This window comes from Lampetra planeri, chromosome 29 (genome assembly GCF_965212315.1).
Source record: "Lampetra planeri chromosome 29, kcLamPlan1.2.h2, whole genome shotgun sequence".
NCBI classification, from domain to species: domain Eukaryota; kingdom Metazoa; phylum Chordata; class Hyperoartia; order Petromyzontiformes; family Petromyzontidae; genus Lampetra; species Lampetra planeri.
Genome location: NC_136135.1, coordinates 3,269,672 through 3,289,834, shown reverse-complemented (window position 1 = coordinate 3,289,834; position 20,163 = coordinate 3,269,672). Strand labels below are relative to the sequence as shown.

Below are 20,163 nucleotides of genomic sequence, written 5' to 3'. Positions count from 1 at the left end.
TACGCATTGTTCTTGAAACTGATTGGCCTACACCAGAGACATCCTCCTACATGGCCTCGTCTCGCCACCCGTGTTAGGCCCGGAGAATCACGCCACAAGGCGAACAGCACAGAGGCAATGCACGGATCAAAGCTTTGACACCTCGGGTTGAGCAGTTCTATCTACAGCGCCCTCTTTGCCGGTATCATTTTGATAGATACAAGCAAACAAGGTTCACATATATATCATATTTAATGTTTACTCGGACTTGTCATAACATCATAGCACGCACAGAAGAAGATACAAATTGACAAAACAATTACAGAGTTATGGGAATCTGATTTTATAAAATACATTCACAAAATTGTGGTAATATGGGAACGTGCTTTTGTAAGTCATCATCATCGGAAAATTACATGCCATAGCCTATCGAGCAAATTTATGGAAAGGCAACCCTGGCTCCAACACAAACATTGCTACTAACTGGCTGTGCTTAAGTGGCAGGGTGGGGCAGCGTGGTGCAGGGTGGGGCAGCGTGGTGCAGGGTGGAGCAGCGTGGTGCAGGGTGGGGCAGCGTGGTGCAGGGTGGGGCAGGGTGAGGGCAGCGTGGTGCAGGGTGGTGCAGGATGGTGCAGGGTGGCAGGGGTACCACTTGTACCACAGTGCATTAAGTTCCAGGGTTCGATTCCCCCGCTCCGGATGCATTTCTGAGCAGAGTTTGTATTCTGTCCCCCTCTTCTGTATGGTGTTCTCCGGGTTCTTGAGTGTCCTTCCATAGCTAAAGAAAAATACAATGAAAACCAAACAATGTAACCTGGTGTTGGCCAAACGTCCCAATTGTAAAAAAGGACCTGAAAACTACCGAATGAGGATTACACGTAGCAGCAACGCTCTCTCATCATGATCCTGTTGAAAAAGTCTGGGGAATCGGCGGTGTGTAAACGAGGATGATGATGATGATACTAATACAAAAAAAGAATTAAAGTGGGAGAGCATAACTCAAATCCAGGAACTCCACAATGCTCGCCCAAGTGCTCAGAATTCCCAACGTCGACACAAATCACCAAAAAGCACTTCCCGCGGTCACGAAGGCAAACAAATAAAAACACAATTATTACCAACTTGGCAGGACAATTATTTCAACATTCATTGCAAAACGAACGCTAAAATAAATATCAAGTAATTGCACGTAATTACAGAAAATCGCCACGTATTATCTCGGCAGGCAGGCAAGCGTTGAAACATTTCCGACACACTTGAGATACGAAGACGATGAGAGTGGGGGGGCAGCTATCCGATGCCGGGGAGAGGCCTGTTTACACGGCAAACCCCAACAGACAGCAGCAGCCACACCCCTGTGAAACGCAAACGGCAGGAAAAAAGAAAACTCCCACCCAGACCACCCCCGCAGCAAGTCTCGATCATCGTTCCGTGTGTGTGTTTGCGGGTAAGCGCCACGCCGCGCTACAAAGCCGGCAAACCCGAGTTCGATTCCCGCTCGCGGCCAACACCTGTGACGATTATCTGAATGGGTCGTGGGCCTCCCTTAGGTCGACTCGGCCTCAAATGAGTACGGTGTGTAAACATCGCCACCAAGGAGACAAAGGTGGCCGGGCGTGGTGCTGGCCACCCACCCCCTCGCGTGCCGTGCCGGCCTTCATAGGTGCTCGCTAACAGCACTTGCCCCCTACAGTCTGGTAAGGCTTTTAGGGGGAATCTTCGTCTCCGTTATAAAGTTGCTCGATAGGAAATGGGCCCTTTGCGGTACGTGAGGATTTGCAGCCGAGTGAACTTGCAGATGACTCGTGCGAGCGGTGTTCAGCTCGGCCTCTGTGGACGAGGCCCGTGAAGGTCGCTACCTGGCAGTGCCAGGCGGAGCTGCACATTTGTCCAACAGGGACCGAATCCTGATGTACCGACTTTTGGTGACGACGACCGCTTGTGTTGCGATCGAAACGTCGTGATATTTTAATTTTTGTTTTATTTTATTTTCTACCGACGTGACTTCACCGAAAGAACCGAAGAGTATTGACAACCCTGTCGAGTTTTTCTTAAACCCTTACAGATCCGCTCCCTGCACACCAGGATTCGAAGACGAGCGTTGTTGTTGTTGGTTATTTTTACGCGTCATAACTTACAAAAACGGACAAGTGGTACAAAACCGAACACATTTTTACCCATTCGTCGCACTCAAGCACCTAAATACTTCTTCTTGGTTCTTTCGGTAAAGTCACGTAGAAGGGAAGTAATAAAATAATAATAAAACATAATAAAATAATATAATAATATATACTCTCGAGTGGCTGCAACGACAGCCTGGCTACAAAAACCAACAATATCATCACTAATTCCACTTCTCTAATCGAATCGATCAAGCAGCTCTCTCTAAAACCGCCAGCTGCTAGACCACCCAGATTTAATGGTCTTCCAAAAATCCATAAAGAAGGTACTCCACTCCGTCCTATCGTTACCACCATCAACTCGCCTACCTACGAACTGGTCCGATTTCTGTCTGAGACCCTGCTTCCATTCACGGGCAAGACAACCTCAGCAGTACTTAACTCAGCTCACTTGGTTTCTCTAATCAAGGACATTTCACTGTTTCCAGATTATTTGCTTGTCAGCTTCGATGTAGTATATCTGTTCCCCAAGGTACCTGTACCTGACACCATAGCAATCATTGAAGACTTGGTCCAACAGGGACTGAATCCTGATGTACCATCTCTGGTGAGGCACTGCCTTACCAACACTTACTTCATCTGGAATGGTACATTCTACAAACAAAATGAAGGTACCCCTATGGGTTCTCCCTTATCACCAGTGGTAGCGAATGTTTTCATGGAGAAATTTGAAGAGATGCCATCCTGACATCCACCCTACGTCCTTCTCTGTGGAAGAGATACGTAGATGACACTTTCGTCATCCGGCCACATGGCCAGCCAGCACTGAACCAGTTTTTCAACCACATAAATTCCATACACCCATCATCAAATTCACCATGGAAGTGGAAAATGATGGCAAGCTATCATTCCTGAGTGTTTTGATCTAGAAGATGCCTGATGGCTCGTTGGGACATTCCGTCTACAGGAAAGCCACCCACACGGATTCCTATCTAAAGCCCGACTCCCACCACCATCTGGCCCAGACGAACTCCCTCATCAAAACACTACACCATAGGGCCCGTTGCATCTCCAACCAGCGCCACCTAGCCAGTGAACTGGAGCACGTACACCAAGCCCTCAAGATAAATGGATACTCAGACCGCACAATCCGCAAAGCTGTAGCCCCAACCATGGGGAGACAACCATCTGAGGACCCAATCAAAACCATCACCTTGCCATACATAGCAGGTGTTACCAAATATTTTTCCAAAATCTTAAACACAAGATCCTGGTCCGATTCAATACAGTACACAAAATCCGTGATTTGATCCCATCTGTGAAGGATGTCATTCCTAACATGCAATACCCTGGTGTCTACAAACTAAGTTGTGTCTGCGGCAGCAGTTACATTGGGGAAACGAAACGACATGTCTCGGACCGTGTTCGCAAACACAAGACAGATTTGAAACATGGCAGAACCAATACCTCTGCAGTGGCTGATCATTGTTTTAACGCAGTGGGCTCGCACGATATTGTTTCTTCCAAGACCAAGGTACTCTGCAAACCTTCGGACTACTATCAAAGATTTGTCCATGAAGCCATCCAGATATATAAACACAGAGACAATTTCTACCGAGAAGATGGGTACAAGCTGAGCAATCATTGGAAGGACGTTATTAACCAAGCAAAGTCGTAACTTGCCGTGGTGCTTCCATTCTTCCCTGCCGTTTGGCTGTTATCTCCGACTCTCCGAGTTGCATTGCCCTGTTATGTCCCTCTGCATTAACGGGCTGGGGTCTCACTAACATGGCCACCTCTGCTCCCTTAGCCTCGATGTATCGATGATTCTGTCTGTGTGATGGGCTTTGTGTCTCACTGGCGCGACCACCGTTCTCTTGCGTGGACGTGCTTTCCCCGCAGCGCAGTTAGCAGCGCCGCAGCTTGTGTTACACATAGACATAACATTAACTTACTAATCCCCCTAATCTCTCCCAGCAACATTGTGCTAATCTCCCATGAACACTGCTGTTGTGCGCATATGTGCGGATGATACTCTTATGCGGCGACGGAAGCTCATTTCATGCTAATCTCTCTCTCCCTAATCTCCCCCATTAACACAACTGATGTGCTTGCGTCCGGGGATGAAATTCCTGTCCAGCTCAGACCACGCTTGCTTGCCCATCACCACATATATAACCTCTTGTTGTAACAGCTCTCTCGCTGGTTCAGCAGTTCCACTGCTAGATTTTTTTTTCCGCCTGAGGACGACCGCTTGTGTTGCGATCGAAACGTCGTGATTTATTATTTATTTTATTTTCTACCACCGTGACGTCACCGAAAGAACCAAAGAGTAGTGACAAACCTGTCGAGTTTTTCTTAACGCCTTACAGATCCGCTCCCTGCACACCAGGATTCGAAGGTGAGCGTTGTGGTTGTTTTATTTTTACACGTCACTAACTTACAAAAACGTACAAGGCGTACAAAACCGAACCCCCCCCCCAAAAAAAAAACCGAACACGTTTTTTATCCATTCATCGCACTCAAGCACCGCAATACTCTAGAGTGGCTGCAACGACGACTCGAATGTAAGAAAAATAATCGAGGGGGTTCGCGCACAGGATTTAAAAAGTAGTTCCAACCCGCTCGGGGAGGGGGGGGGGGGTTGTCTTGCTCCATGACGGTGAAACGCCCGAGGCACTTTGCGGTCGATAACAAAAACACTCATCGGCTGGGGAAAAGGGGGTGAGGCGGTCTGAGAAACGATTACCCCCCCCCCTCCCCCGCTGTGTGCCACTGAAAGATTTCAGAAGTCGCCGTTTTTGTTTTTCTACGATAAAACTTTCATCTCGGGAGGGGGGGGGGGATAACAAATCTCCCGCTGACGGCACCGCGAGCCCGCGATGGAAATTAAACGTTCTTGCGGCGCGCGGTGAGATTATATATATATATATTTCAATATATATAAGACACACACCGTTGAATTCCCCATCAAAGCGGTACTCCTTTCACAAACGCCTGGAGTGACGTGTGGGCCGAGTCGAACACCTTTTGGCGGACAACCGCACGTTAACGTTTTGGCGTTTTTGCAAGAACGCGACCGAAAACATGCGCGTCGACCGAGTACGGAGAGAGCGACGGGTAAATTCTGGACACAGCCATTGTTGGTCACGTCAGAAATATTCCCAGGATGCTCCCGGTGACCGATAAATATATGGCGAGATGTTAACTACCTCGCCTGGTTCTAGATTTGAAGCTTTCGTGACTGCAAGGATTCATACTCTTTGGTTTTTTCGGTAAAAAAACATCAGCAGTAGACCATGCTTTCCCACCTGATGACGGACGCTTGTGTTGCGCCCGAAACGTCGTGATTTAATTTAGTTATTGTTTATTTTATTTTTTACCTACGTGACTTTCCCGAAAAAACCAAAGAGTATACCTCGCCTGGGTTCGATCCCGACCCCGACGCCTGCTGCATATTTGGAGTGTGGGTGCGTGCATCTCCCTCTCTTCCCGCGGTCGCGTAGATTTTTCTCCGGGTCCTCTGGTTTTTTCCCACCTCCAAATTCAGAATCAACATCACGCGTTTAGAGTAATTGGCTGCTGTACATTTCCACGCGATGAGCCACTTTGTTGAGCTATCATTTGTGGTCAGGTCGCTTCTGAAAAAGCAGGTCGGTCTTACCTGGTGAAATAAAAATCGTTCAATAAAAGTAAACAGTTTCAATCTTTCACGGGCTCTTTGTCAGGACGTAGGCCTCAGCGTGCGGCCGCGGGCAGTGCGAAAACCAAGTCGCGTGCCAGATGCGTCAAGCACCCCGCCACTGTCCAACAGTTTAGTGAATATCCCTAGGGGTCGTGACCCCCAGGCCGGGCCCCCTCGAACCGCCGCTGCCGTCGCTTCTTCTTCTTCTTCTTGCCGCCCTCTCCGTCGTCGCTGCGGCCGTCCCTCCGCTCGCCCGAGCGTCTGTCTCGGCGCTCGCGACGGCGCTCCGCTCTGCCCTCGCGTTCTTCGTCGCCGCCGCCGCCGCCGTCTCCTCCGCGCTCCTCGGCGCCCCGCCTGCGTTTGCGTCGTCGCTCATCTCCGCGCTCCTCTCCGCGCTTCTCTTTGCGCCTCTTCTTCTTCTTCTGCCGAGTCCGTCTCTCGCCGCTACCGCAGCGGCGCGCGGCCGCTTCATTGGTGGCGGACGAGGAGGAGGATGAGGACGACGATGACGACGAGAAGTGCCGGAGTGGACCGTTCCTTGCTTTGATCCTTTTGTTACTTTGTCCTCGCGCGTGCACACAATACACACGCGCGCGAGAAAGGCCGCGCGCGTGAGAACACACAGCATGTGCACATCATATGCACGCAAGTGCGTTGACGTGCTATTGCACATCGTCAGCGAACGTGCGTACAGAAACACTCGTGTGTACATGCACACACATGTATATGTGTACGTGTACATAAAGTGAGCGAATGTTGAGGCCAGCACGGCACACGCAGTGGTGGCGTCGGTGTGGCCGGCATCACGCCCCGCCCAACTTTGTCCACCAGCTGCCGACGTTTACAGACCGTACCGGGTAGGACTAAGAATCGATGGCTGAGTCGATCTAGGGGAGGCCCAGGACGGATTCAGATATCGCTCGCCACTGATCGCTGGGGTTTGTTTGATGACGCTCCCCACAGTACCAGTTCCAGCTGATTTGTGTAACCAGGATGAGAACTCAGAGGGCCCAGGAGAGAGTCTAATTTGCAAGACTCACCTGGAGCACCAACATGGCAAAAGCAAAACAAAAAGCACATCAATGCAGCAAAATATAAATCGGCACAAACACAACCGTGCCACGTGAGAAACGCTAAAATAATGCACACACGTGCAACAACACACAGCGACCGCCATTCCGCACACGGCGGCTGTGATGTAACATCAGCCTGTGCCAGGCTAGGTGCGCTTTGAGGCCAGGTGAAGTGGCGAAGACGCCCTGAATGGAAGTCACAAGCAAGACAGACCCGGTTGTTTTAGGTTCAATGACATGTACGTACACACATACAAATGTACAATTCTACATTTTTATATGCCAGGCCACAAAGACAAAGATCCCCTGCATACCCTTAACAGCAAGTGCTGTTAGTGAGCACCAATGAAGGCCTGCACAGCACACGAGGGGGTGGATGGCCAGCACCACGCCCGGCCGCCTTTGTCTCCCTAGTGGCGATGTTTGCACACCGCACCAGGTACTCATTTGAGGCTGAGTCGACCTAGGGGAGGACCGGTTCAGATAATCGTCACTGGTGTTGGCCGTGAGCGGGAATCGAACTCGGGCCGCCGGGTTCGTAGCGCAGCTTCGCTCTAAACGCTGCACTGCCGCTCCGCACATGCCAGGCCACACGCGCGCACACACACACGAGGGACACACACACAGCAATCATCATAATCATCATTAAACGGTTATTTATGACTTTCCTTTAATTAGGAGCACCAATGCGCAAACTCGTGCAGTGCGTATCGGAGGCAGGCTTCGCTTCTAAAGAAGGATGAGTCTGTGAGGTTGGCCTTATTAAAAAGACATTTAGCGAATTTTTAAAAATAATTTTGAACTTGACGAGTAATGAGGTGCACTGGGCACGCACGCATGCACTCGCACAAAAACGACCGCACGCCAGACAAGACAATGATATAAAATAACATTCCGCATTCCGCATGGATTGCGATAGAGTATGGGTTCAAAGGTTACCGTTTATAATTGGTATGGTTTAACGGACGTAAAAAAGAAATCCAAATATATAGAACTACAAACGGTGTGGATGTGTGTGTGGGTGTGTTTGTGTGTGTGGATGTGGGTGTGTGTTTGTGGGTGTGTGGATGTGTGTGTGTGGATGTGGGTGTGTGTGTGTGGGTGTGTGTGTGTGGGTGTGTGTGGATGTGTGTGTGTGGATGTGTGTGTGTGGATGTGGGTGTGTGGGTGTGTGTGTGGCAGGCAAGGCTGGCGAGCGGTAGTGTAGCGGTTAGCGCGCTGCGCGATGAACCAGGCGACCCGGGTTCGATTCCCACTCACGGCCAACACCAGTGACGATTATCTGAACCGGTCCTGGGCCTCCCCTAGGTCGACTCAGCCTGAAATGAGTACCTGGTTCGGTGTGTAAACATCACCACTGGGGAGACAAAGGCGGTCGGGCATGGTGCTGGCCACCCACCCCCTCGTGTACCGTTCCGGCCTTCATAGGTGCTCGCTAACAGCACTTGCCCCTAGTCTTTTAAGGCTATTCGGAGGATCTTTGTCTTTTCTATCTTTGTGGCAGGCAAGGCTGCGTTGGCTGGGCCATGTAGCCCGCATGCCCAGCCACCGCATGCCTAAACAGCTTTTGTTCGGCTGGATCGAGAGGGCTAAACAGGCACGGCACGGGCTAGAGAAGAGATGGAGCTGATGTGGTACAGGAGGACGTGGAGCTGAGTGGACTTGCCGATGACTGGTACCAGCGGTGTCAAGATCGGCCTCTGTGGAGGAGGCTTGTGAAGGACGCTACTGGGCAGTTGGAGGCAATCGCACCTCCAACAACAACAGAGGGGGGAGGAGCGATGCTCACAACAACGAGCGGATCACCGGGTGGCGAAAGCACAGCAAGTTGGTACAGTAGGGGGCACAGGTGGTGCATCAGCCAGTCATCTCAGTCAGTCGACCCGTGGCACCTGGGTCTGCCCCGTGACCTCCTGCCAGCGGGCGTTCGACACTTCACGTTGCCTCAAGGTGCACATAGACTGGCACAAGCGTCATGGTGACGTCACCGCCACTTAGTGGCGAATGGCGGTTGTTGTTGTTGTGTGTGGATGTGGGTGTGTGGATGTGTGTCGATGTGTGTGTGTGGATGTGTGTGGATGTGGGTGTGTGGATGTGGATGTGTGGATGTGGGTGTGTGTGTGGATGTGAGTGTGTGTGGGTGTGTGCTTGTGTTTAATTGCTTGCTGCTGGATTCCCCACAGGAGAGGGATGATTACAGCAAACTCCGCGGGCTCCACAGAGTCCCTCCCTGCTTGTGTTTCCATGCAATTGACTCATGTGCGCGCGTGCGCGTGGAACGGTGGCGCTGCGGTTAGCTCACTGTGCTAAGAACCCGGCGACCAGTGTTTGATTCCCGCTTGCGGCAACACCGGTGACGAATATCCGAAGCGGTCCTTGGGTCTCCCCCCCCCCCCAGCTCAACTCTGCCATGAACAAGGAGCCGATGCGGCTCATAAACATCAGCACAGGGGGAGACAAAGGCGACCAGGGGTGGGTGCTGTCAACACCACCCCCTCGTGTACGATGTCGGCCTTCACGGTTTGCGCGCTGAAAAGCGCCCGCCCCCGACATTCTGTTAAGGCTACGGTCGCTAGCGGCACTTGCTCCGACATTCTGTTAAGGCTGTACAGTGGTTCGTTGGCTCGATTCTGTCTGTGGCCTCTCGCTGGGGGCTCACGAGTGCGTGCAGCTGGTGACCAAGAGGGGACGTTTAAAGAATAACCTCGCCGCCGCCGTCACCGCCGCCGTCGTCGTCGTTATCAACGCGGCCTCGTCCTTGCTGTTCTTTTACCTTTTGTTTCGCAATTACGTGAAACTGGCGCAACCGTCAGCGTCACGCCGCCACGAGGTGAAGGCACTTCGACTCGAAGCTCATGCAGAGGGAGCAGCGGGACATCGCGGCGGCTCCGGACAGAGACGACGCCTCAAAACAAACTGCTGAGATGCCTTCTGCGGCCTCTCATCCACACGAGGTGGTGGACTTCAAGGTGTGCCACGCCAGCAGTGCTCTATGCGTGTGTGTGTGTGTGCGTGTGTGTGCGTGTGTGTGTGTGTGCGTGTGTGTGTGTGAGGCTGCCACTCCTCTGTCGGGAGCTGGACCGGTACCGCCTGGATCTCTGTGGCATTCAGGAGGTCCGGTGGACCGGTTCTGGCTCCTGCCACCATGAGGGGTGGACAGTCCTCTACTCGGGGCAGGAGACTGCCAAACAACAGGGTGTGGCTCTTCTTCTGAACAAAAGAATGAAGGGGGCGTGGGAGCGTGGCGGTGAGGTGTGGGAAGCTGTAAGCCCCAGGATACTTTGGGCTCGCCTTCCCATCAACCAGAGGCGAGGAGTGGTGGTCGTGGTTACTTATGCCCCCACCGAAGACGAACATCTGTGGAGGGATGCAGGCAAAGCCGATGAGTCGGACGCTTTCTATGACCTCCTGTCACAGGTGCTGGCTAAAGTGGCCACTCGGGACAGAGTCATCTTGTTGGGTGACTTCAATGCCCGAGTTGGTCATGATGCTGGCACCTGGTCTGGAGTGATTGGAAGGCATGGGCCAGATCAGCTCAATAATAACGGTAGGAGGCTGCTAGATTTCTGTGCAGCCCATGGGCTTGTAATTACCAACACGCTCTTCCGGCATCGGCGCATCCACACAACATCATGGATGCATGCCGGGTCCAAGCAAGAACATCTGCTGGACTACGTAGTGACGGACCAGCGGATGCGAGCCCATGTCCTTGACACCAGGACCTACCGTGGAGCTGATCTGCCCTCTGACCATCGACTAGTCATCTGTAAGATGCGCCTGCCATTCTTCCACTCCGGTGGTGGGTGTACACCCAGGATCCCATTCCAACCAAAAGTGGCCTGGTCTAAGTTAGCTGATGAAAGTTGCAAGCGAGAATTTCATCATCGCTTGCAGCTGGGGTTGGCATCGTCCCCCACTCCACCTGATGTCGAGGGTAAATGGGCGAGGTTTAAGACTGTGACTCATGCAGCTGCAATGGCTGCTTTGGGTACGCGGTCCAGACCTCCCCGGGAACCCTGGCTGACGGAGGAGGTGTTCAGGTTAATTGAGAAAAAGCGACAGGCCCACTCTCATCGCCTACAGCATCCCACGTCAGAGAATGAGGAGGTTTACCGCAGTCTTCGCTCGGAGGTTCGGAGAGCCGTGAGGCGCTGTAAGGATGGGTGGTGGTCGCGGGTTGCTGAGGAGATGGAGTCTGCCTCAGTAGCCCGCGATCACAAATCACTATTTAACTCCATCAAAAAAGTAACCTGCAGCGCCACACCTATTACCATCATTAGAGGAAAAAACGGTGATCCAATCTCCGACCCCCAGGAACAGGTTTGCAGATTTGCTGAGCATTTCTGTGAGGTCCTGGGGGAGGGAAAATCTCTCAGCCAGGAAAACATCATGGCACAAAGTGGGGATAACCCTGCTGAGGCTGCGGTGCCTCAAATATTGGAAGAGGTCACCCCCTGTGAGTGGCTGGCTGAGGTACCGGCTGTTGAGGAAGTACTGAGGGCGATCCGGAGTCTGAGACCAGGGAAGGCACCGGGCAGAGATGATCTCCCAGGCGAAATGCTGAGGGAGGGTGGCGTTTGTGCACAGACTGCCCTATATGACATCATAACAACAGTCTGGACCACTGGACGGGTTCCGCAGGACTGGAAGGATGCCCTGGTGGTCCCCCTCTTTAAGAAGGGGGACCGTACCGACTGTAACAACTACAGGGGCATCTCACTCCTCAGTGTGCCGGGTAAGGTCCTGGCAAGGATTATTCAACATCGCCTTGCTAGGCATGCTGAGGAGAGGCTTGCGGAGCCCCAATGTGGTTTCAGGAAAGGGCGGTCCTGCACAGATGCCATATTTTCTGTCCGTCTGCTACAGCAGAGGTGTAGGGAATTCCAAAAAGACCTACATCTCTGCTTTATTGACCTGGTCAAGGCCTATGATACCATCAGTAGGACTGGGCTCTGGGTTGTTCTTCGTGCTTTCGGAGTCCCTGACCCTCTGCTCACGATCATTAAGGACCTTCATGATGGTGAGCGGGCCCGGGTAAAACTACGTGGCCGGGAGTCGGAGCCTTTCCCTGTACACCTTGGGGTGCGACAGGGATGTCCTCTGGCTCCCACATTATTTAACATCTATTTCGACTGCGTAGTTCGTGAAGCCTTCAATAGCTGTACCGGGGGAATTACCATTTGGTACAGATACAATGGGAGGCTGATCGACGCCCGGGTGCGATCAAGGGATGGCTCCCTATTGGTCAACCACGTTATGTATGCCGATGATTTGGTAATAGCTGCTCATTCAGAAGAGGAGTTGGAGACGCTGCTGCTGAGACTGGAGCGTGCCACTAAGAGGTGGGGCCTTACCATCAGCCCCACCAAAACTAAGCACCTGCCTGGGTATTTTGTACCATCGGGCACTCCACCCCCACAACTCCCAATCGGTGATGGGGCAGTTGTGGAGAGAGTAGAGAGTTTCCCATACCTGGGCAGTGTGCTCATGACCGGCTCCAGTTTATCAGCAGAGGTCTCACTCCGAATCAGTCGAGCGGCAATATCTTTTCATCGGTTGCGTAACGCTGTGTGGAAGCTACCTGGTCTGTCGCTCCGCACGAAGCTTCAGGTCTTCTCGGCCACGGTCATTCCCTCCCTTCTCTATGCTTGCGAAACGTGGACCCCCCTAGTGGAGCATCTTCGCCGGTTGGAAACATTTAGGCTGGCCTGCCTACGATCCATCCTGGGTTTAACCAGGCTGGATTGTGTGAGGAGCTCACAAGTCCTTGAAAGATCTGGGCAAAGTCCCATCAGTGAGCTCCTCCGGCAGGCAAGGCTGCGTTGGCTGGGTCATGTAGCCCGCATGCCCAGCCACCGCATGCCTAAACAGCTTTTGTTCGGCCGGATCGAGGGGGCTAAACGGGCGCGGCACGGGCTAGAGAAGAGATGGAGTGATGTGGTACAGGAGGACGTGGAGCTGAGTGGACTTGCCGATGACTGGTACCAGCGGTGTCAAGATCGGCCTCAGTGGAGGAGGCTCGTGAAGGACGCTACTGGGCAGTTGGAGGCAGTCGCCCTCCAACAACAACGGAGGGCGGAGGAGCGACGCTCACAACAACGAGCGGAGCGCCGGGTGGCTAAAGCACAGCAAGTTGGCACAGTAGGGGGCACAGGTGGTGCATCAGCCAGTCATCTCGGTCATCTCGGTCAGTCGACCCGTGGCACCTGCTGGGTCTGCCCCGTGACCTCCTGCCAGCGGGCGTTCGACACTTCACGTGGCCTCAAGGTGCACATGGCCTGGCACAAGCGTCGTGGTGACGTCACCGCCACTTAGTGGCGAATGGCGGTTGTTGTTGTGTGTGTGCGTGTGTGTGCGCATGCCGCGTGGGGAGCCGTGGCGCAGCCCTATGAACCCAGGTTCGGTTCTCACTCACGACCAACATCAGGGGCAGATATCGGAATCGGTCCCAGGTCTCCCCTAGGTCGACTCAGCGTCAAATGAACATTATAACTGGTGCGGTGTGTGAACATCGCCATGAGGGAGACAACAGCGGCCGGGCGTGGAGCTGTGGCCACACACCTGCCCCCCAACACTCGTGCCGGCATTGCGATAGGTGAGAGTACCTGGTGCGGTGTTTACATATCGGCGCTGAGGAGACAACGGTGGCTGGGCATGGCACTGACCAGACATCTGCATCGTGAGCCATGCCGGCCTTAACAGGTGCTCGCTAACAGAACTTGCCCTAACAATCTGGTTGGGCTGCCGTACTTACAGCGGTGGGCGGTAATCGCTGGGGTAGAGCTCCCAGAATCCAGCATGCCCCCACCTACCGGGGAGGAGGAGAGGTCGGTGGGGCGAGAGGTTAGAGGGCACGGGTCATCGCGCGACGGCTGACACAACATCAGCCGAGCCACTCTCACGCCGAGCAGGGGACATCCTCCGACCAGCTCGTGCACAGGTGCTGGATGGACCGCTGCATCGCAATGTACATGTTTGCTTCAAACTTCTTTCGCACCGTACGTAGCCAACCGTGCTAATCGGAGGTGCGGGGGAAGGACAAAACAGCGAAGGATGGCAACAACGTGGATAAGCCTTCATCTAGCAGCCGATGTTCCCTAATTGCAATAAAATGCAATTCATGTTGAATAACCCTGACTGTACAACCATGCAGAGATTTCCATCAGTTTTTTCGCCAATAAGATCTACAAACAAAACTATAAACTATACAGCAGGAAGGCCCACTGAGCTTTTAAACCTTCATCATCTTCGCGACAGTTATCATGGCCTCTGCGAAAGCCCACCCATAATAACAACAGTCAGAGTAAGACGAATGTGTGCGCTTGCTTATTAAAATTCCATTTTTAACAGCGAGAAGGAACCGGGGGAGGGGTATGCGGTGGGGAAAAAGAAGCGTTCAACGTGCGAGAAAGAACAAAAAAAAAATAACTTTGGAACTCCCCCCGAATTAGAGAGGAGATGGGGGGGAGATCAGACGCGGTAATGAGCGCAAAGACCGGTAAACGCCGGAGGATATTTAATTGCGGCCGCTCCATTTGCGATGCCGCTTATCGCGAGCAAGGCAACGGACATCGCTGGGGGAAGCGTCTCTCGGGACACCCAGCTCGTTACTCCTCCTAAATGTGTTTTTTCCTCCCAGATTCTGGGAAATGCTCAAAATGGGGATTGCCGTATTTATTTATGTTTTTAATATACACATTTATTTTTATCTTTTTTTTAGTTTTTTAACGCCACAATTATGTTGGACTCCTTGCCGCCGCTGATCGGAATCATGTACGCGAGACTATGGGACTTCCCGTTCGGAGTTTTCACAGTGAATAGTGCATCTCCTCGTTGAGGATAATCATAATAAGCCTCATTCATCTCACAAAGTGCATTTCACAACTTGACACAATCCACAACACACGGAGGTGCATATATATTTAGACGATGTTTTCAGCCAATTTCTGAGCGCTTATACACGTGGCAGGAAACCGAATCACCCCGCAGATAACACACGCTTAGCGAGGGGGCAACTCTCTATCCCGTACAGCTGGGACAGATGTACAGCCTTCCCCTGGCAAGCCAAGGTTTGGCACCTTGACATGCTCACATGGAAGGGAATTTTCGCAACAATAAGTGTGAATCACCAATCCTCGTGCTGGGTTACAGGCATGGTGGAAAGCCAACACCGCCCAAGAGATGATGTCACTCACCCTCTTTAATTGCCTTATAGCAATGACGGAGGGCATTAACCTTGATATGACCTTGACAGCATGCTTTTTGACAGCATGTTTGGCAATTACAGTTACATTTGTCTGTGACGAGGTAATCTCTATATGCATGCGAGTCTAATTCCATGCATTTTCAACTAAAATAGAATTTTTAAGAACATTTCTCAACTGATTTGTGAACGGCCACTCGGGGTTTGCTTTCAGCACGGTTTGACTTTTCATGCCGTCTCTTCGGCCCACACTTTGTCCGAATCAACATACCGCGCCTGATCCTAACGTATAACGTTAATTTGAAGGTACTGATTAGTAGTGAAACAAATATTGACTTGGTTGGAACAAATATCTGTTTCCCGTTGGAAATAAAACATTGCCCGTCTATGTTCCGAGTGGAATAAATATTCAAGTGAACGAATGTGAATTTACGCCAATTCGGTGTATTTGACGCGGCCATTGTGAGCCATTATGCCACACGGTCACCGAAACTAAACTATTTTTATTTGACCGGGTAAGGCCCACTGAGCTATAAAACTATTTTTCAGAAGCGACCTAACAACAAGTGATGGCCCAACGAAGTGGCTTATCATCGTGTGGAAATTTATAGCGGCCAAATACTCTAAACGCGTGATGTTGATATCAAAATGCGGAAGGAAAAACCGGAGCACCCGGAGAAAAATCCACGCGACCACGGAGAGAGAGACACACCGCAAACTCCAAATATACATACCGGCATCGTCAGGGTCGGGATCGACACCCACGAACCTCCTGTATACCAGGCGAGGTAGTTAACATCTCCTAGCCACCGTGATGATGATGAGAGACACACAAACTCCCAAATATACAGCAGCAGGCGTCAGGGTCGGGATCGAACCCACGCCCTCCTGTATACCAGGCGAGGTAGTTAACATCTCCTAGCCACCGTGATGATGATGAGAGAGAGACACGCAAACTCCAAATATACAGCAGCAGGCGTCAGGGTCGGGATCGAACCCACGCCCTCCTGTATACCAGGCGAGGTAGTTAACATCTCCTAGCCACCGTGATGATGATGAGAGAGAGAGAGACACGCAAACTCCAAATATACAGCAGCAGGCGTCAGGGTCGGGATCGAACCCACGCCCTCCTGTATACCAGGCGAGGTAGTCAACATCTCCTAGCCACCGTGATGATGATGAGAGAGAGAGAGACACGCAAACTCCAAATATACAGCAGCAGGCGTCAGGGTCGGGATCGAACCCACGCCCTCCTGTATACCAGGCGAGGTAGTCAACATATCCTAGCCACCGTGATGATGATGAGAAAGAGAGAGACACGCAAACTCCAAATATACAGCAGCAGGCGTCAGGGTCGGGAACGAACCCACGCCCTCCTGTATACCAGGCGAGGTAGTCAACATCTCCTAGCCACCGTGATGATGATGAGAGAGAGAGAGACACGCAAACTCCAAATATACAGCAGCAGGCGTCAGGGTCGGGATCGAACCCACGCCCTCCTGTATACCAGGCGAGGTAGTCAACATATCCTAGCCACCGTGATGATGATGAGAGAGAGAGAGACACGCAAACTCCAAATATACAGCAGCAGGCGTCAGGGTCGGGATCGAACCCACGCCCTCCTGTATACCAGGCGAGGTAGTCAACATCTCCTAGCCACCGTGATGATGATGAGAGAGAGAGAGACACGCAAACTCCAAATATACAGCAGCAGGCGTCAGGGTCGGGATCGAACCCACGCCCTCCTGTATACCAGGCGAGGTAGTCAACATATCCTAGCCACCGTGATGATGATGAGAAAGAGAGAGACACGCAAACTCCAAATATACAGCAGCAGGCGTCAGGGTCGGGAACGAACCCACGCCCTCCTGTATACCAGGCGAGGTAGTCAACATCTCCTAGCCACCGTGATGATGATGAGAGAGAGAGAGACACGCAAACTCCAAATATACAGCAGCAGGCGTCAGGGTCGGGATCGAACCCACGCCCTCCTGTATACCAGGCGAGGTAGTCAACATATCCTAGCCACCGTGATGATGATGAGAAAGAGAGAGACACGCAAACTCCAAATATACAGCAGCAGGCGTCAGGGTCGGGAACGAACCCACGCCCTCCTGTATACCAGGCGAGGTAGTCAACATCTCCTAGCCACCGTGATGATGATGAGAGAGAGAGAGACACGCAAACTCCAAATATACAGCAGCAGGCGTCAGGGTCGGGATCGAACCCACGCCCTCCTGTATACCAGGCGAGGTAGTCAACATATCCTAGCCACCGTGATGATGATGAGAGAGAGAGAGACACGCAAACTCCAAATATACAGCAGCAGGCGTCAGGGTCGGGATCGAACCCACGAACCTCCTGTATACCAGGCGAGGTAGTTAACATCTCCTAGCCACCGTGGCGCCCTCACCTCCCACGCCGGCCTCGTCTCTCACCGGTCGGGGTTTGGTGCCTCCGCCTCGTGGAGTCTCCGACGCCACCTTCTTCCATCGTCGCTCGCCTCCGCCGCCGTAGTCGCCACCGCCACCGCATCGTCGTCGTCGTCGTCGTAGCCGTCGCACCGCATGTGGCTTCTGCGGGGGATGAGAGGAACGCGCGGCGGCAAGTCGCTCCGTCAGATCGACGGTTGCGGGGGGGAGGGCGGTTCTTTACTCCTCAAAAGGAAAAAATAAAACTAGTGTTTTTATTTCAACCAGGTAACGCCCATTGAACTATATAGTTCTTTTTCAGAAGCGACCTGCTCACAAATGATAGCTCAATGAAGTGGAATGTCGTCGCGTAGAAATTTATAGCAGCCAAATACTCTCTAAGCGCATGTTCATTCTCAATGTGTTGGAGGACCTGGAGAAAAATCCACGCGACCACGGGGAGAACACGCAAACTTAAATTATACAACAGGCATCGTCAGGGTCAGGATCAAACCCACGACCTCTTGCACACCATGGCAATGGAGTTAACCTCTTGCCACCGCGGCGCCCCTAGATTGCTCCATCTCCCTGGTGAGCGTCCTCTTGGGGAACGCTGCCTCACATCGCTCAACTTACAGGGTCTTCATCATCGTCGTCATCATCGTCATCGTTTGTGACCATGTAAAAAAAACAAGCGGCTCTTTAAGTAGGATAAAGTGGCTCTCCCGGAGCAGGTCGGCAGCTCGTTGCCAGACTCACAGAGCGACGAGACACATTCTAAATGATGCGGCTCAGACATGGATCGGGATCTGCCTCACAGCCTCGATCCCATCGTCGAGCCTTTCCGTATCCGCTTCCTGTTTTCGCACAGCCGCGATTAATAAACCGTTACAATCGCAGGCCTCAATTTATACACAGCCACGATCACCGGCATCAATTTATACACCAGCCTGGCCAATCAGGGGGCTTCCAAGAGATCCTGATCAATAGAGTGCTCAGCTCCCCTGCTGAAGGCTAAGCCCCCCTTCTATACTTTTTCATTTAAAGATTTTTTTAAAGAAACTGTGTCATGCATTGCCCCTACCCCCCCCCCCCACCCTTTAATGAAAGCCACAGCAATAGCGTTGATAGAGTTGCCAAGGCCGCGTTTGCCGCTTCTTTAACGAGCGAATTATACATCACATCGACAGAGAGGCGACGGTGAATCAAAATTTCACGATGATTTTAAAAAAATGTTTTTGTTACTTTAACACGCAGGGTTGAATGGGCCTGTGACAATCAACGCGCTACACTTGGCAACCCGGTTTAATCACGGGCGCCCGAAAGCAGGATTCAAACCCCCCGCTGTGCTGACTCAGCGCTCTTGTTCCCGAGCCACCTGTGCGACAAGTCCAGCGCAAACAACGCGCGTGCTCCCGGCAGAGTGGCCACAGTGTGCAGTGTACACACCGCCCAGCGCTCGAGAGGAGGCCCCGGAGGCTTCAAGTAACTTACTCTGCCATGTCAACACCGTGAGAGCAATGTGTACTTGTGCGGGGTGTTTATTGGAATTACCCAAAGGTGTAGCGAGTTGATAGCTAGTCACATTCCCAGTCACCACCGCCTGTAATTGCTCAGAGTAATTTCAATAAAGACTGCGCAATCTTAGTGGTTTTGTCACGAGATTTAGAGACTTTTTCGGTTTCCCTAGCAACGAAATGTTGTCATCGCGAGTTTCTGCGACGAGAATTTACAAGTGATTCCAGGTGTGTGTTAAGAATCCTGTGCCAGTTTATGATGCTCATCGAGTACCGTTTGATGACCTTGAGTGACTTTCCGCTGTAAGGATAACTACAAATTATTTTTAATTTTACCAGGTAAGGCTCACGGAGCTATATAGCTCTTTATCAGAAGCAACCTAGCCACGAATGATAGCTCAACCAAGTGGCTTACTTATCATGTGGAAATTTATATCAGCCAAATAATCCAAACGCACGTCGATTCTAAATGCGGAGGGCAAAACCGGAGGCATCAGGGCCGGGATCGAACCCACAACCTCCTGCATACCAGGCGAGGGAGATAACATCTCCTAGCCACCGCCACTCTGCCCCCCCCCCCGCCCCCCTCCACACACTCCACCCACCACCCCCCGCCGACCTTCCAAGGACGGGAGAGGCCATGCGCCTCCGTTTCCGTCGGACGCCGCCGTCCTCGGTGAACGTCTGCATCTGCCGCTGCTTCCACATGACGCTCACTTCCTGCATCTGGAATGCGCGCGCGCAAGCACACAAAGACGCACGCGCAGGGACGCACACACGCGCAAAAGCACGTACGCATCGTCACGTAGCCCGAGCAGCACACGCCCAGGCATTACGAGGTGGCCAGGTCAATCGGGGGGGTCTCATAATGGCCGTGTCCAAGTACTGAGTCATCACGGCCGAGATCCTGGATTCAAGCCTTGGGACTGGGACGCTCTTTGACAGCCAGGCGCGGTGGCTATGTGCGCCTGTGACCCCAGTACTTTAGAAGCGCGGGGAGGTAGATCACGTAGAGATCTGTGAGACTCTCAAACCCGATGGGGCTGCGAGTTGGAGATTGCAGAACAGCAATTGGGTTTGCAAACCTTTCCATATAGGCCTCTGAATATTATTGCTTGTACGCGGGAATTCTGAAAGGTAGTCTGGTTTCCGTCCGACATGCAAAACACTTCTTA

The 20,163-nt window shown here is 52.2% G+C and overlaps 1 protein-coding gene across 4 annotated transcripts in view; it reads right to left on the bottom strand.

The window, feature by feature from the left end:
* Positions 1 to 212: 212 nt before the first annotated feature.
* The window catches only part of NKAPD1 (NKAP domain containing 1), a 28,278-nt gene continuing 8,327 nt past the window's right edge, over positions 213 to 20,163 (bottom strand). For 2 of the 4 annotated variants that reach the window (XM_078608122.1, XM_078608121.1), the window contains 4 exons: positions 19,608 to 19,714; positions 17,499 to 17,636; positions 13,612 to 13,665; positions 4,502 to 6,342 (listed from right to left, as the gene is read on the bottom strand). In XM_078608122.1, the coding sequence (XP_078464248.1) occupies positions 5,928 to 6,342; positions 13,612 to 13,665; positions 17,499 to 17,636; positions 19,608 to 19,714 (714 nt within the window). In that variant the 3' untranslated portion in view covers positions 4,502 to 5,927. Of the gene's footprint in view, positions 758 to 4,501; positions 6,343 to 13,611; positions 13,666 to 17,498; positions 17,637 to 19,607; positions 19,715 to 20,163 lie in introns of those variants that run through there. The other 2 variants (XM_078608123.1, XM_078608124.1) reach the window with 2 other exon arrangements.